The sequence below is a fragment of the Cherax quadricarinatus genome, chromosome 68 (genome assembly GCF_038502225.1).
Source record: "Cherax quadricarinatus isolate ZL_2023a chromosome 68, ASM3850222v1, whole genome shotgun sequence".
NCBI lineage: Eukaryota > Metazoa > Arthropoda > Malacostraca > Decapoda > Parastacidae > Cherax > Cherax quadricarinatus.
Genome location: NC_091359.1, coordinates 1,206,911 through 1,225,000, shown reverse-complemented (window position 1 = coordinate 1,225,000; position 18,090 = coordinate 1,206,911). Strand labels below are relative to the sequence as shown.

The window sequence follows — 18,090 nt, the reverse complement described above, 5'->3', positions numbered from 1 at the left end:
CCTCTGCACACTGCTTTTCCTACTTGCCAGTGATGTGAACATTTAGACAACTTGTGTTCATTTATTCTTGATACGCTTAAAATTTAGTTAGATTTTTTGCAACACCAAAATCATGTGTAAGGTGCTATGGGCTATTGTCTTGCTTGTTTGTTTCTTTATGAGGTGTACCAAGCACATCACTGTCAGCCTTGTTACTAATGGTAAATGATACAGTATGTATTTGAAAACTTCAAGGCCTTGGTAAATGCCACATAATTTTGATACTTTTTTGATCTTTTCTTAGGCTTTCCAGATTTTAGTATTGATAGTTTATACATTTACCACCATTGTAACTGTTTCATAATGTACACAACATGGCTGAGCTGACATAACTCAAACAGAAGTTACATAAATACAGTACCTTCATCATATTTTGTCAAGCTAATTAATAATGACCTACAGAAAGTGTGTACTCGCTGGCCTTTACTCTCCAGCTTATTCCTGTGTGGGTAGGGCTCCATCTCCTGGCCTCTCCTTATAACCTTCAATCAGCAGGCACATTTAATTCGTAACCAGTTTGGCTTTTTCAAATCTAATTTTGAATCCAGATACTAAGCTACTTCCACCTCTGCCACTAAACCAAATACTAAATTACCTCTCTTACCTCTGCCACTAATCCATATACTAAGTTACCTATATTACTACTGCCACTAATCCATATACTAAGTTACCTTTACTACTACTACCATCTCTGCCACTAGTCTATTCTGCTCATAAACTACAATTGTGGCCCATCATGGTGTTTAGCTTCCATTTATGTTTCCCCTGTATACAACATCAGGACCCAAGAGTTGTCTTGTACATTGGAATCTTGTCTTCCCTGAATGTATGTTTTTACAACGACGTGTATGTCAGTTGCTTTAGCTTTTCCTAGTCCCTTGACTCATGTAGCATACTTTTTTTTTTTTTACTAGGCTAGGGCTACACTCAGTTGCTGTATCCTTGAGTGGTGTGACATCCACAGCATAAAGCACCTTGAATGATTTCCTGTTTAGGTTGGAAAACTGGCACTTGTGTACAGTTTAGAACATTAGAGGAAACATTATGCTATGTGTGGCTTCTTCAGTCCTGAGGACTGAAGAAGCCATACGTGCTGAAACATTTCCTATAATAAATATCCTGAACTATACACAAGTGTCTCTTTCCACACCTTGTCGGTATCTCAATGCCATTTTTCACCTGTTCAGGTTATTGAGAGGGTTTTTCTGACTTGTGCTGTATAGTCCTTGTGGCTTAGCGCTTCTTTTTGATTATAATAATAATCTTCTGACTTGTTAATGTTACCTTGCCCTTATTACACTTCCTGCATCTTAAAAAAAAGTTTTCATAGTTTGTAAATTGTTTCCTCAGTTTGTATCTTTATTGGCTTTACATTATCCACAAACATTGACATGTTGGAGTATGAAATATAAAAACCAAGTAATGATGACTCCAGCTCACAAGCAACACTTTGCAAGGCGTGCATGATATCACTGCAACATTACACATTGTCCATGCCAACACCAGGGCACTCTTAATAAGCACCCTTCTCAGTGATTACCTACCCCCTCTCTCTCTTTTTCTCTCTTTCTTTCTCTCTCTCATTCTCTCTCTCATTCTCTCTTATTCTCTTGTTCTCTCTTTCTCTCTTTTTCTCTCTCTTTTTCTTTCTCTTTTTTTTTCTCTTTTTCTTTCTCTTTTTCTTTCTCTTTTTCATTCTCTTTTTCTCTTTCTCTTTTTCTCTTTCTCTTTTTCTCTTTCTCTTTTTCTCTTTCTCTTTTTCTCTTTCTCTTTCTTTCTCTCTTTCTTTCTTTCTTCTTTCTTTCTCTCTTTCTCTTTTTCTTTCTCTTTTCTTTTCTTTCTTTCTTCTTTTTCTTTCTTTCTCTTTCTTTCTTTCTCTTTTCTCTTTTCTTTTCTCTTTCTCTTTTTCTCTTTCTTTTCTTTCTTTCTTTCTTTCTTTCTTTTTCTTTCTCTTTTCTTTCTCTTTCTCTTTCTCTTTCTCTTTCTCTTTTCTTTTCTTTTCTTTCTTTCTTTCTTTCTCTTTCTTTCTTTTCTCTTTTCTTTTCTTTCTTTCTTTTCTCTTCTTTTTCTTTCTCTTTTTCTCTTTCTTTTTCTTCTCTCTTTTCTCTTTCTCTTTTTCTCTTTCTCTTTTTCTCTTTCTCTTTTTCTCTTTCTCTTTTTCTCTTTCTCTTTTTCTCTTTATCTCTCTCTCTTTATCTCTCTCTCTTTATCTCTCTTTATCTCTCTCTCTTTATCTCTCTCTCTTTATCTCTCTCTTTATCTCTCTCTTTATCTCTCTCTTTATCTCTCTCTCTTTATCTCTCTCTCTTTATCTCTCTCTCTTTATCTCTCTCTTTATCTCTCTCTTTATCTCTCTTTATCTCTCTCTCTTTATCTCTCTCTCTTTATCTCTCTCTTTATCTCTCTCTCTTTATCTCTCTCTATCTCTCTCTCTTTATCTCTCTCTCTTTATCTCTCTCTCTTTATCTCTCTCTCTCTCTCTCTCTCTCTCTCTCTCTCTCTCTCTCTCTCTCTCTCTCTCTCTCTCTCTCTTTTACACAGGGTTTGACAAGGTTAGGTTAAGGATCCCTAGCTTTATTGACAAGCTATTTACAGGTTAAGGATTCCTAACTTTATTGGCCAGCTAAGAGCTGTTACCTACATCAGCTCATTTGAAAGCATTTTTATTGTTATGAGACATACAAGTAGGGAGCAGGATGAAGTTGGAGCCATCTGTGGGCCAGCATTTTCATTTGATCAACTGACTTTCTCTATCTCTATCTCTCTCTCTATCTATCTATCTATCTATCTATATCTCTCTCTCTCTCTCTCACACACACACACACACACACACACACACACACACACACACACACACACACACACACACACACACACACACACACACACACACACACACACACACACACAAGTGTAACCAATCTCACTTATTCCCTAACTTGTCATAAAAATGTGTACTTCTTATTGCAAGCATTTGCTGCAAAGTTTTGGGTAGCTGCCTTCAGTGGTACAGTAGTATGGTACGGTACTGTAAGTTTACTGCTCTCTACTTACAAGTCTGATGAACTTTCATTGATTAGATTTTGCTAGCCAACTTTTAGAGACAAAATTCTTATTGTGGCTGCCTGGCAATTTTTTTTATTAATTTCTTAGCTCCTCATTTATGACTGACCCTTAGAGAGAAAAAAAACTCGAGTGCTTCATTAATGTCCAGTCTTTACCTTCTGGGTCAGAGCTCACATCTTGTTTACAAACTTTACTTCTTTAATAAGATCCTTTCGGGCTTTCATTTTAACCCACCTTGCATGCTCTGGTAATATTCATATTTCCAGTAAGTACACTTGCCTTATGGCAACTTTCAGTAGGTTTATTGGTATTTTCTTTTCATACCAACAACATATTACTAGCTTAATCCTTTCATTGGAATTATGGGAATTTGAATAGACCTCCAAATTACAAGGATGTGCAAATGTTATACAGTAATTCACCAAAAATTGGAAGTTATAAAGTAGAGTAATATTTTGGAAAAGTTAGTTGACAGGTATTTGGGGTAAGATCACTGATCTTTTCTTTGTCTCACAATTATGTAAGATGACGTGTGAATCTTACAAACTTCTGCTTACATTCATTGTACAATTTACTTTTATTTGCTTCTCAATCCCATAATATTTCCTGGTTTAAGACTGGGTCTAAGGAAGATGATCCCAAATCATCAACAGGTAAAAGAATTAATATGTATCAATCTGAGGCAATACTTCTCACTACATATATGCTCAGTTGCAAGACACATCTCCAGTTAACAATTCCTGTGCCTTGTATAGTTTATATATCTATATTTTTTTTTTTTCAACAAACCGGCCGTATCCCACCAACGCAGGGTGGCCCAAAAAGAAAAACGAAAGTTTCTCTTTTTAAATTTAGTAATTTACACTGGAGAAGGGGTTACTAGGCCCTTGCTCCCGGCATTTTAATCGCCTCTTACAACACGCATGGCTTACGGAGGAAGAATTCTGTTCCACTTCCCCATGGAGATAAGAGGAAATAAAAAAGAACAAGAACTAGAAAGAAAATAGAAGAAAACCCAGAGGGGTGTGTATATATATGCTTGTACATGTATGTGTAGTGTGACCTAAGTGTAAGTAGAAGTAGCAAGATGTACCAGCAATCCTACCATCATGTAAAACAATTACAGGCTTTCGTTTTACACTCACTTGCCAGGACGGTAGTACCTCCCTGGGCGGCTGCTGTCTACCAACCTACTACCTAGGATATCTATATTTTTTTTTTTTTTTTTTTTTTTCTCAACAAGTCGGCCGTCTCCCACCGAGGCAGGGTGACCCAAAAAAGAAAGAAAATCCCCAAAAAGAAAATACTTTCATCATCATTCAACACTTTCACCACACTCACACATTATCACTGCTTTTGCAGAGGTGCTCAGAATACAACAGCTTAGAAGCATATACGTATAAAGATACACAACATATCCCTCCAAACTGCCAATATCCCAAACCCCTCCTTTAAAGTGCAGGCATTGTACTTCCCATTTCCAGGACTCAAGTCCGACTATATGAACATAACCGGTTTCCCTGAATCCCTTCACTAAATATTACCCTGCTCACACTCCAACAGATCGTCAGGTCCCAAGTATCATTCGCCTCCATTCACTCCTATCTAACAAGTCGGCCGTCTCCCACCGAGGCAGGGTGACCCAAAAAGAAAGAAAATCCCCAAAAAGAAAATACTTTCATCATCATTCAACACCTTCACTTCACTCACACATAATCACTGTTTTTGCAGAGGTGCTCACAACACAACAGTTTAGAAGCATATACGTTTAAAGATACACAACATATCCCTCCAAACTGCTAATATTCCGAACCCCTCCTTTAGAGTGCAGGCATTGTATGTACTTCCCATTTCCAGGATTCAAGTCCGGCTATACAAAAATAACCGGTTTCCCTGAATCCCTTCACTAAATACGTATTACCATATATTTAAATATAATACGAGGTTGCAGTGGTGTCCATGGAGAGTCGTACAGGAGCTTTTGTTGATGGTATGCTCGGTATTATAGACCGATGCATAATGAGCACACAGGGAATGATTGCCACAGTGATGGTACACAATTTTCATATACTGTACTATAAAGAATGTAGCTTAGTACTCCAACATTTATACAAAATCAGTATGCGCTGATAACAACAAAGGAAGTGTCCTTCATGCTCAGCATCAGTTCAGAGAATCTGACAAGATGAAGTCTGAATTTCCAGTGTAAAAAGTAATTTGAAAATAAAGCTTACAGCAGTAGTACGTCTCACAGCAATTTGTTGGTACATTATGGAGTAGTAGTAGTATTGATGACAAGGTGATGTGCTATAGTAGTCACTAATGGTGCAGGTGGGAGAGAGAGAGAGAGAGAGAGTGAGAGTGAGTGCTTGCTCAGGCTACCAGTAGCAGGTGGTGCACAATACTCTTACCACTGCATATTTCTTTCACTTTGTTTTATTCCTGGAGTTACAGGAGACTATATTTTATTTTGTAGTTTGTTGAACAGTTTTTTCTGAGAACAATTTTCCAGTGGTACTTTTTGTTTTTTTTTTCAACATTTCTGTGCTCTGTTTTGAGGTATAAAATCATAGCATTTTTTTATGATGTGTGTGTACTGTATATGTATGTATGTATGTATGTAAAATAAGTACTGCTTAAAGCAGCAGGGAATAAGCTCTGGAGTGATTCTTGCATTTGTTTAAGATGTGTATGAAAGAAGGGAAGGTATGTAAGGATTGGCAGAGAGCATGCAGATTTCCTTTGTATAAGAGATACATAAAATTTTATTTTTAATTATCTTTGTGTAAGGGAAAAGTGGATAAGAGAGAATGTAGAAATTATAGGGAATTATATCTTTAGTATACCAGGTTAATTGCACAGCAGCATTGTTATTGAGAAAGATCAAGGAATGGCAAGAAGTAGGATTGCAGACTCATAAGGTGAGCAATATTTAACCCTTTGAGGGTCGACAGGCCCTCTCCGAAACTCGTTCTCAGGGTCGGCCAAATTTAAAAAAACAAAAAAATTATTTTCTCTTATGAAAAGATAGAGAATCTTTTCCCGATCATAAAGACACCAAAAGTTTGAAATTTGATAGAAAACTTACGGAATTATGCTCTCGCAAAGTTAGCGGTCTCGGCGATGTTTACGCATTGGCGATTTTGCCCACTTTGAGCCCCATTTTCGGCCAATTTCACTGTACTAGTCGACAAAAAACACGAATATTTCGCTAGAACTCCATTTTTTCTATCGAATGGATGCAAGAAACCACTCATTTATGAAATTCAACTATCCAGTACAGTGGTCAGAATTTAGCAATTTTGCCAATTTCACACAAATTTCAAAAGATGCCAATTTCGGAATAGGGTCCAGAATAAACAAGAAAGACATTCCTGGCACTAAAATGACATTTCTTCTAGTCATTAGTCATGTCTCAAGTCCCCTCTTATATTCTTTTGCTTTCCACTTAGAATTTTTATTTTCACAAAAAATATAAGATTTACTGTTATGCAGACTACTGCATTAGTGTAAAAAATGGTATAAATATTATTGGTGCACTTGTGAAAGAATATTAGACTCGCCAGTTGACGTGTATTGCACGCTTGGCACGATTTGTTTACTTTTGAAGTTTGGTAAAAATCGAACATTTCTGCTACTTTGAGCTCAATTTCAAGGCACCTTCCATTGTAAAACCAGTCAAAATCATCTCAATTTCTGTAATATGTCTTCCATTCTATAAAATGAGACCAAGAAAACTAGAATACAACAATAAATACCATACGAAAATACACTGCAAAGTCGCTGATTTATTAAAAAAAAATGGTCAAAGTTTTTTTTTTCTCATTATGCACTGTGTGCTGCAGGATTTTTTTTAGACTGTGCACACTGACCACATAGACCCATTCTTTCATATGAAGGCCTACCAGCTTTCTCCCACTAGATTTGAGGCCGCTAGAATTTGAGTACTAGTACGTCAAAAACCCCTACGCGTAAAACGTACTAGTACAACGAAAACCCTCAAAGGGTTAAATAAGGGTTCATTTATGGATCTGTTCCTTTGATTGTGTTTATAGACAGGAATGGTAGTGTTTGGAAGAACCTTTTGTAATGAAAAGTTTTCACACTTGCTCTGCTGATACTGAAATGCAGTTGGGAGATGTGAAAGAGAAGTTGCAGAGGTAAGTGGATGAGTTTGGGAGGATGTGTGAGAGCAGGACATAGAAAGTGTATACAGTATTGTACAGAAAAGGAGATGGTGAGAGTAAAAACAACATAGGAAATGAAAGTTTAAACATCGGAATGGGGGGAAGGTTATGAAGGGAATAGATATATATGCAGATAGGACTCTGCAAGATGAGTGTGATATATTTTTTTAATATTGCAGAGGAAAAAGATGGAGGCAGGCATGATGAGTTTTATGTGTGTTGTGAATATTAGGCAGAGACAAGAAGGGATTCCTGAGATCGTTTGATTATTTATAATGGAGGGAGCAAGATAGGATGACCAAAATAGCGTATAAATCTTGTGTGGATGCGAGATGTAGTGATAACTGAAGGAGGGTTGGAAGGAGAGTGTAAAGAAGTTTTCAAGAAGTAAGAGCTTTATCAGTAAGCAGTAATGTGCAAGTGTTAGATCAGAGAGAGAGAGTAGACACAAGTACTTTATGAAATTTGATGTGTTCTAAATGTGAGCAAAGTAATGTCTGTAAAGGATGGATGGGGATGCTGCATGAGGTCCATATGCACATTTTTACATATTTTCTGATAAAATTGTAGGCAAGAGATAAATATACAGAAGATGGATGACAAGACAGGCTCAACAGCTGTAATTCACTGCCAATGTGTTGGCAGTAAGAGTGTGTGTTGTAGTGTGTCGGCAGTAAGAGTGTGTGTGTTGTCAGAGAGTGTGTGTGTGTGTGTGTTGTAGTGTGTCGGCAGTAAGAGAGTGTGTGTTGTAGCGTGTGTGTTGTAGCGTGTGTGTTGTAGCGTGTGTGTTGTAGCGTGTGTGTTGTAGCGTGTGTGTTGTAGCGTGTGTGTTGTAGCGTGTGTGTTGTAGCGTGTGTGTTGTAGCGTGTGTGTTGTAGCGTGTGTGTTGTAGCGTGTGTGTTGTAGCGTGTGTGTTGTAGCGTGTGTGTTGTAGCGTGTGTGTTGTAGCGTGTGTGTTGTAGCGTGTGTTGTAGCGTGTGCGTTGTAGCGTGTGCGTTGTAGCGTGTGCGTTGTAGCGTGTGTGTGTGGGGGGGGGAGAGGGCAGCAAGAGTGTGTTGGCAGTGTGTTGTAGTGCCCTGGCCTCCATGACATGTGTGTAAAAGTGCATTGTTTGTTTCACTGTATCATGTGTGGGGAAATCTTTAAAGCATCATAGGTCATCATGGTTTAAATCAGTTTTGTAGATTTTCTCAGAAACTTGAATTCTGAATCAAGCTGTGGCTGTGTGTTTTGGGAAGGCAGGTAGGAGCATTTTGCTCAACTTGCATCATCAAGTTGTTAGTAATGAGTTGTGAAGGCTGCCTAATATTTAAAATTGCCTACAAATAGCCCCTGTAAGATGCTATGTGAATCTTAGCTAGATGTTCTTTTCTGCCAATGGTAAAAGTTACAAAATTATTGAGTAATCACTCTTTAACACTGATTAACGCACATCAGACACTATAACTGAAGTGCATTGTGGCATGAAGCAAGGATTGATGTATGCTTTAGAAACAGTGTGACAGACACTGTCTGAAGTGCATTGTGGCATGAAGAAAGGATTAATGTATGCTTTAGAGACAGTGTGACAGACACTAAAGTACATTATGGCATGAAGGAAGAAAGTGCATGTGCTTGATATATACTTTAGATACAGTATTAGAAGCTTGTGTTAGTGCTTTCTCACAGATTAACATCAAAGAATTTATTATTTGCAATACATTACTAATGACAGAATTTCTTATGTATATGTCAGTGTTCTTAAACTAATGCTTATCATTAATTTAGATAAATATATAAGTTAAATAATTTAGTTAATTATTTTAATTTGAAGAAATTGTTTTTTTCTAACAATTGGACATCTTCAATGTACCTGTGGCAGTACAGATTCATTTAAGTTAAATACTCTTTTTTGCCCTAAAATCTGGACCTGTTATAATGCTTCAAGTGATGACTATCATCAGCTGAAGTAGCAGTAGTAATAGTAGTGATATTTGCCATAATATAGTCTGTAAGACCACAGAGAATTCGGTCGCCCACTTGTCAGAAATTTATCTAGCTGAATTATTATTTTTGATGTTTGTATAAGTATTTATTTTAGTGGAATGTCATAGATTTTTAGTAAATAGAATGTATTTGAGAGTATATTTGAGCATATAATTGAAGGCCTAAGACAAGGTTGTAACTTGTGGTTTGCTGGTATAGTTGTGTGTGTGGCTTCCTGGGAAACATTGCCAGTGCTTGCTAAGACATACTCACCTAGTTGTGGCTAATTGTAGCTCCCTGATTCCTGTATTCCACAGACTTAAGTTTGCTCTCTTCAACTCCTTGATTATTCATTACATTTTTGTAATATATGTATAGCACATATATCTCTGTACATAAATCTCTTGCTTAATATGTACACATCACAGGATACTTTAAATATGTCTAAACGTGAACTTAAGCGAGAGTGAGTTTATAAATCATGGAGCGAGTCTCCTACATTCATGTGGTCATGTATAAGCAGTGTAATTGTTCTTCCTGCTTGTCTTCATGGTGACCGTGCACTTAATAGTTAGAGTGAAGAATAAAAGTCAGTGCCGTCCATCTCTGAAACATTTACAACTAACTCTCAAAATGAAGAGGAAATTTGACATTCCAATCGCTTTTTGATCATTAATAATTAGTCATGAATCATAATGATCTAGGATGAACCAGTACATCACTCCCACTTGTGGGTTAGTTGTGACCATTTCAAATGTTGACAGTGGGAGTCTCCTTGATCATATGATAATTTTGCTTTTAAAATTGCCCCAAAAATCATTCCTATCATATCAATTTAATGGAATTATTGGATATTCATTTTTTTTCTACAGTTTGCTTATGTTATGAATAATGAAGGAATATAATTTGTTGTGTCCCTAGCAGAAGCTTTTGACAAGAGCAGGAGTTAACACTGGCAGGAATTGCTGGTACCCAGGCAGTAATGTTGATGATATTGTAACCATTTGGTACTGGTGTACATCAGTGACTGGGATAAATTTGTGTTAATTGTAAAGGTATATTGATACTAAACACTGATTGATGTGTATCAATACCTAGTAACTGTGTATTGTGTATTGATGTATCAGTACCTAGTAACTGTATATTGATGTACCAGTACCTAGTTGCTGCAGTATTGATGTACCAGTACCTAGTAGCTGCAGTATTGATGTATCAGTACCTAGTAGCTGCAGTATTGATGTACCAGTACTTAGTAGCTGCAGTATTGATGTACCAGTACCTAGTAGCTGCAGTATTGATGTACCAGTACTTAGTAGCTGCAGTATTGATGTACCAGTACCTAGTAGCTGCAGTATTGATGTACCAGTACCTAGTAGCTGCAGTATTGATGTACCAGTACCTAGTAGCTGCAGTATTGATGTACTAGTACCTAGTAGCTTCAGTATTGATGTACCAGTACCTAGTAGCTACAGTATTGAGGTACTAGTACCTAGTAGCTGCAGTATTGATGCACCAGTACTTAGTAGCTGCAGTATTGATGTACCAGTACCTAGTAGCTGCAGTATTGATGTACCAGTACCTAGTAGCTGCAGTATTGATGTACCAGTACTTAGTAGCTGCAGTATTGATGTACCGGTGCTTAGTAGCTGAAATATTGATGTACCAGTACCTAGTAGCTACAGTATTGATGTACCAGTACCTAGTAGCTGCAGCATTGATGTACCAGTACTTAGTAGCTGCAGTATTGATGTACCAGTACTTAGCAGCTGCAATATTGATGTACCAGTACCTAGTAGCTGCAGTATTGATGTACTAGTACCTAGTAGCTACAATATTGATGTACCAGTACCTAGTAGCTGCAGTATTGATGCACCAGTAACTAGTAGCTGCAGTATTGATGTACCAGTACCTAGTAGCTGCAGTATTGATGTACCAGTACCTAGTAGCTGCAGTATTGATGTACCAGTACCTAGTAGCTGCAGTATTGATGTACCAGTACCTAGTAGCTACAGTATTGATGTACCAGTACCTAGTAGCTGCAGTATTGATGTACCAGTACCTAGTAGCTGCAGTATTGATGTACCAGTACCAAGTAGCTGCAGTATTGATGTACCAGTACCTAGTAGCTACAGTATTGATGTACCAGTACCTAGTAGCTGCAATATTGATGTACCAGTACCTAGTAGCTGCAGTATTGATGTACCAGTACCTAGTAGCTGCAGTATTGATGTACCAGTACCTAGTAGCTACAGTATTGATGTACCAGTACCTAGTAGCTGCAGTATTGATGTACCAGTACCTAGTAGCTGCAGTATTGATGTACCAGTACCTAGTAGCTACAGTATTGATGTACCTAGTAGCTACAGTATTGATGTACCAGTACCTAGTAGCTACAGTATTGATGTACCAGTACCTAGTAGCTACAGTATTGATGTACCAGTACCTAGTAGCTGCAGTATTGATGTACCAGTACCTAGTAGCTGCAGTATTGATGTACCAGTACCTAGTAGCTGCAGTATTGATGTACCAGTACCTAGTAGCTGCAGTATTGATGTACCAGTACCTAGTAGCTGCAGTATTGATGTACCAGTACCTAGTAGCTGCAGTATTGATGTACCAGTACTTAGTAGCTGCAGTATTGATGTACCAGTACCTAGTAGCTGCAGTATTGATGTACCAGTACCTAGTAGCTGCAGTATTGATGTACCAGTACTTAGTAGCTGCAGTATTGATGTACCAGTACCTAGTAGCTGCAGTATTGATGTACCAGTACCTAGTAGCTGCAGTATTGATGTACCAGTACCTAGTAGCTGCAGTATTGATGTACCAGTACCTAGTAGCTGCAGTATTGATGTACCAGTACCTAGTAGCTACAGTATTGATGTACTAGTACCTAGTAGCTGCAGTATTGATGTACCAGTACCTAGTAGCTGCAGTATTGATGTACCAGTACCTAGTAGCTGCAGTATTGATGTACCAGTACCTAGTAGCTGCAGTATTGATGTACCAGTACCTAGTAGCTGCAGTATTGATGTACCAGTACCTAGTAGCTGCAGTATTGATGTACCAGTACTTAGTAGCTGCAGTATTGATGTACCAGTACCTAGTAGCTGCAGTATTGATGTACCAGTACCTAGTAGCTGCAGTATTGATGTACCAGTACTTAGTAGCTGCAGTATTGATGTACCAGTACCTAGTAGCTGCAGTATTGATGTACCAGTACCTAGTAGCTGCAGTATTGATGTACCAGTACCTAGTAGCTGCAGTATTGATGTACCAGTACCTAGTAGCTGCAGTATTGATGTACCAGTACCTAGTAGCTACAGTATTGATGTACTAGTACCTAGTAGCTGCAGTATTGATGTACCAGTACCTAGTAGCTGCAGTATTGATGCACCAGTACCTAGTAGCTGCAGTATTGATGCACCAGTACCTAGTAGCTGCAGTATTGATGTACCAGTACCTAGTAGCTGCAGTATTGATGTACCAGTACTTAGTAGCTGCAGTATTGATGTACCGGTGCTTAGTAGCTGAAATATTGATGTACCAGTACCTAGTAGCTGCAGTATTGATGTACCAGTACCTAGTAGCTGCAGTATTGATGTACCAGTACTTAGTAGCTGCAGTATTGATGTACCGGTGCTTAGTAGCTACAGTATTGATGTACTAGTACCTAGTAGCTGCAGTATTGATGTACCAGTACCTAGTAGCTGCAGTATTGATGTACCAGTACCTAGTAGCTGCAGTATTGATGTACCAGTACCTAGTAGCTGCAGTATTGATGTACCAGTACCTAGTAGCTACAGTATTGATGTACCAGTACCTAGTAGCTACAGTATTGATGTACCAGTACCTAGTAGCTACAGTATTGATGTACCAGTACCTAGTAGCTACAGTATTGATGTACCAGTACCTAGTAGCTGCAGTATTGATGTACCAGTACCTAGTAGCTGCAGTATTGATGTACCAGTACCTAGTAGCTGCAGTATTGATGTACCAGTACCTAGTAGCTGCAGTATTGATGTACCAGTACTTAGTAGCTGCAGTATTGATGTACCGGTGCTTAGTAGCTGAAATATTGATGTACCAGTACCTAGTAGCTGCAGTATTGATGTACCAGTACCTAGTAGCTGCAGTATTGATGTACCAGTACCTAGTAGCTACAGTATTGATGTACCAGTACCTAGTAGCTACAGTATTGATGTACCAGTACCTAGTAGCTGCAGTATTGATGTACCAGTACCTAGTAGCTGCAGTATTGATGTACCAGTACCTAGTAGCTGCAGTATTGATGTACCAGTACGTAATAGATACGTTTGTTCTCCTTAATTTAGAATTAGAAATTGGTTCTTGAGACCCTGTAAGTTTCTTCTATTTTTATATATATAATTTTATATCTATATTTTTAATATGTTCTTAATTCATGGATGTTACAAAGACAAGTTATAAATCTGTAAACTCTCCATATAACAAACTTCAAAAATACAGAACAGACTCCACTGTCTTGGTCAGTTCAGAAACCTTGGTCAAAGTCCATTGGTTACATATTTATCAGTTATTGTCACTATAATATCAAAACAATGTCCTTTCTACCCACCATGATTGTCATTATTGGCCAGCTCCCTCCCCCCCCCCCCATTAGTCCACTATATGGAGGGTTTACTGTATCTAAGAAATACCTTTTATTGGCAGCTTTCAAAATCTCCAGCTTCATAGAGCATTACTTATTTTTGGTGTGGATTTTTAAGTTAGTGCTCACCCAGTATGTATTAGAAGGCTGAGAATCGGAAGTTTGTCTGTGTTGTCTATCCTTATTCTCAGGGTGTGTGATGTACCTCCCTTCCCTGTAGGACATCCACCCTCTTCCCTGTAGGACATCCACCCTCTTCTCTCTAGGATATCCACCCTCTTCTCTCTAGGATATCCACCCTCTTCTCTCTAGGATATCCACCCTCTTCTCTCTAGGATATCCACCCTCTTCTCTCTAGGATATCCACCCTCTTCTCTCTAGGATATCCACCCTCTTCTCTCTAGGATATCCACCCTCTTCTCTCTAGGATATCCACCCTCTTCTCTCTAGGATATCCACCCTCTTCTCTCTAGGATATCCACCCTCTTCTCTCTAGGATATCCACCCTCTTCTCTCTAGGATATCCACCCTCTTCTCTCTAGGATACCCACCCTCTTCTCTCTAGGATATCCACCCTCTTCTCTCTAGGATATCCACCCTCTTCTCTCTAGGATATCCACCCTCTTTCCTGTAGGATATCCACCCTCTTCTCTAGGATATCCACCCTCTTCTCTCTAGGATATCCACCCTCTTCTCTCTAGGATATCCACCCTCTTTCCTGTAGGATATCCACCCTCTTCTCTAGGATATCCACCCTCTTCCCTGTATTATACCACCCTCTTCTCTCTAGGATATCCACCCTCTTCCCTGTAGGATATCCACTCTTTCCTGTATTATATCCACCCTCTTCCCTGTAGGATATCCACTCTTTCCTGTATTATATCCATCCTATTCCTTGTACAATAGTATATTCATCTTTCCCATAACTCGACATACCACAAACCTGTCAGGAACACCTGCCAAAGCAATGTACCAAGGTTTTGCCTGTGGGTAGTATTGGATGTAAGGTAACATTGACTACCAAGTACTAATCATACTGTGCACGTGTGGAATTTTTCATCGCTTTCCAAGCTTCTGTGGTGGTTATTGTTTGTTGTGCTCCTGGGAATAGTAATGGAGAAGATAATAATTAAAATCTAACATCCTGTGGCTTCCCGGAACATTTTGAAAGACTAAAACAAAGGATTTCTTCCGAGGCAGAAAAATTGAGTTAGTGGAAGCATTACCTCCAGGGAGTTGCCTTGTTGCTGGTGAAAGGCTCTTGATTCAAGGATTTGAAGGTTGCTGCTTTCCTCAGATCAGATCTTATTAGAGTAAACCCACCACACATTCCCCAAGTGCTTCATGATCCCTAAGGGTTTAGCACTGTCCCATGAATATATAAATATATCTAGATGTATTTTGGCTGCTGTGCAATCCATTTAAAAGTATCCCTGTATTCCACAATCCCAATCCCCATTGCCTCAGTGCACATGATTGGAATTATGCAGTGTACGGCATGTGATAACTGAGGTAAATACAAATACTGAAGATTTGAAGGAAATCAGAAGAGGCCTTCACAAGTCTTCATAAGAAAACTATTAACCAAATTTTTCCAATAAAAAGGGTAAAATAGCATATTACACAACTCATATCAAATTGAGATTTTTCAGAGACCAAAAAGATCAGTATCAGGTTGTTTTTAAGTGATAGGTGAAATATGGTGAGTCAGACCTACACACCAGTTGACAGATGGATTGAAGGGTAGCCACTTAAGATATGTTCAGATTTTTAACACAGAGTGTTAGCCACCTAGGATAACCCAAGAAAGTCAGTGCGTCATTGAGGACTGTGTGTCTTATTTCTGTTGGGGCATCCTTCAATCTTGTCCCCCCAGAATGTCACCCACACCAGTCAACTAACACCCAGGTACCTACTTACTGCTAAGTGAACAGTGATAGCAGGTGTAAGGAAACATGCCCAGTGTTTCTACCTGGCCAGGGATTGAACCACAGACACTCAGTGTGTGAGGCTAGAGCATTGGTTACCAAGCCAATGTTTACAATTGTGTGTCGGAGCCCCAAGTAGCTGGTGTAACGCATTGAACTGACAAGTGTTAGAAAAAGATGCATGTAACAAAAGCGGATCTGTTATTAAATATAACGTTCCACCTAAAAGATGTTTTATTAATACAAGTTCTTGTAGGTGAAATGTTATATTTAATAAAAGTTTTGTTTTTGCTCTGTGTTTTTATTTTCTACCAGCCCTGGATATTTGCCACTGATGTATCACGTTTTACTCGACCCCAAAACATACTAGTATACAACAAGATTTTTATAGGTTTTTGTATCCTTTCCATTGTAGGGAGAGAGATTGTTGACTATGTGATAATATACTGTATTGTAAATGTTTATTGCTTAGTTTATGAAAGTAGGTCCTTGCAGAATGACATCCAGTATGTTTGACTAGTGTAAATCTGCTGACTTGACAGCAAACCTCAGTACCGTCATAGAGGGAATTCATAATAAAACCCAGGAATTAAACTTGAGTAAAAGGAAAATTTCAAAGTTTATTGTTAGAGAAACTAAGCTAACTGGTAGCATTATAGATGCAGACTTTTTAGGATGGAGGAGGGGAAGGAAGGAAGGATTGATACTTCTTACATCTCTTCCCACTTCTTTATCCTTCTTCCTCTAGCTTTCCCTACACTCCCCTTATATCTGCCACTCATTCTCTCCTACTCTCTCCCATGCTTCACACATCATCTTATCTTCCTCCTCTATCTCCTTGAGTACTTTCTGCTCACAGCATCTTCCTCCTTTCATCCCCCCCCCCTCTCCTTTCTCTCCCTCTCCTCTTCCCTCCTTTACTTCCTCTTCCTTACCTTCTATTTCTTACTTTGTGGTGTGAGTAGCTGAGCAGGCATACACTGATTTTTTTGCATTAATTCTCGTGCATGAGTATTTGAGTGAGAAACTTGATTTCATCCTTATTTTTAAGCCTATTCCATGATACAAAAACTTGCCCTTTACAAAATTTAAAACAACTTTGCTCCATCTTTTCATTTGATTTTATGTGAAATGTCTTAACTAAATTAGTTCCAGTATTATTGACAAGTTATATCAACCTGGTTGGCAGTATTGATCAAGTTTACATTGTGCCTTAGTTTCATGGTCCCTTTTGTCTGTGGTTTGCAGCGTTGAGTGGGGTCTTGTGTACCACCAGTCACTGTATACAGTGGTGGTCAGTCTTCTGTACTACCAGTCATTGTGTATGATCAGTCTCCTGTACTACCAGATACTATACTGTGGTGGTTGGTCTCCTGCACCACCAGTTACTGAGTAATCAGTTACTTTTATCTCCAGCCACTGTACTGCTGTGGTCAGTCGCTTGTACCACCAGTCACTGTGTACTGCTGTGGTCAGTCACATGTACCACCAGTCACTGTGTACTGCTGTGGTCAGTCACTTGTACCACCAGTCACTGTGTGCTGCTGTGGCCCATTATGACTTTGCTTGTGGCTGAATGTGGAAATTAAGACACCGGAGTAGCACCCACTTGTAAATAATGATTTTCCCTAATGAGCATGCATTATATTTTATATTTATATATCAATATGTGCAATAGAATAATTTTAATAGTTCTTCCCTGGGTATTCTGTTTGATGTAAACTAAATAATTGAAGCAGAAAGTTTGGTCTAACACATTACTCTTGGAAACTTGCTGTTGCTCTGATCATTTTGTCTAATGATAGGAAGTACTTGCATGCAACCACAGAGGCTCTTGACTGCATTTCTTAGTCCAGGTGGCTGCCACCATCATAGTTGTCTCTCTCCCTCTATGGGTGTGTGTACATGTGTGCGTGCTAAGCGGGTGTGTGTATGTCATGTTGCATGTGGTGGTGTCGTGTTCTAGGTTCAACCCCGAGCCGTGGGCCCCTCGTGGCCGCTTTGCTCAGCCCGCCCACTCGCACCACTTCCGCTCGCACTCCACTGACCTCTCGACCCGAGGCCTGCCCAGGTACGTACCCCCACGACCTCAGCATGGACGAACACCCTCCTGCGTCCTCCCGCACAGCTTGTGTACCCCACTGCTACCAAGTTCTTGTTCTTCCCTGCAGTTCATCTAAAGGCCCAGATATCATGTAGTTTGCTCCTGTTCAGCTTCATGTAAATCACTTTTCCTTTCATATATAATGTTATGCTTATCGGTTATGTATGAAAA

The 18,090-nt window shown here is 38.9% G+C and overlaps 1 protein-coding gene across 5 annotated transcripts in view; it reads left to right on the top strand.

The window, feature by feature from the left end:
• The window catches only part of hep (hemipterous), a 73,096-nt gene that overhangs the window by 26,703 nt on the left and 28,303 nt on the right, over window positions 1-18,090 (top strand). For 2 of the 5 annotated variants that reach the window (XM_053789857.2, XM_053789856.2), the window contains exon 10: window positions 17,782-17,886. The exons of the other annotated variants lie outside the window; for them this stretch is intronic. In XM_053789857.2, coding sequence (XP_053645832.2) covers window positions 17,782-17,886 — 105 coding nt within the window. The remainder of the gene's footprint in view (window positions 1-17,781; window positions 17,887-18,090) is intronic. 5 annotated transcript variants of the gene reach the window in all.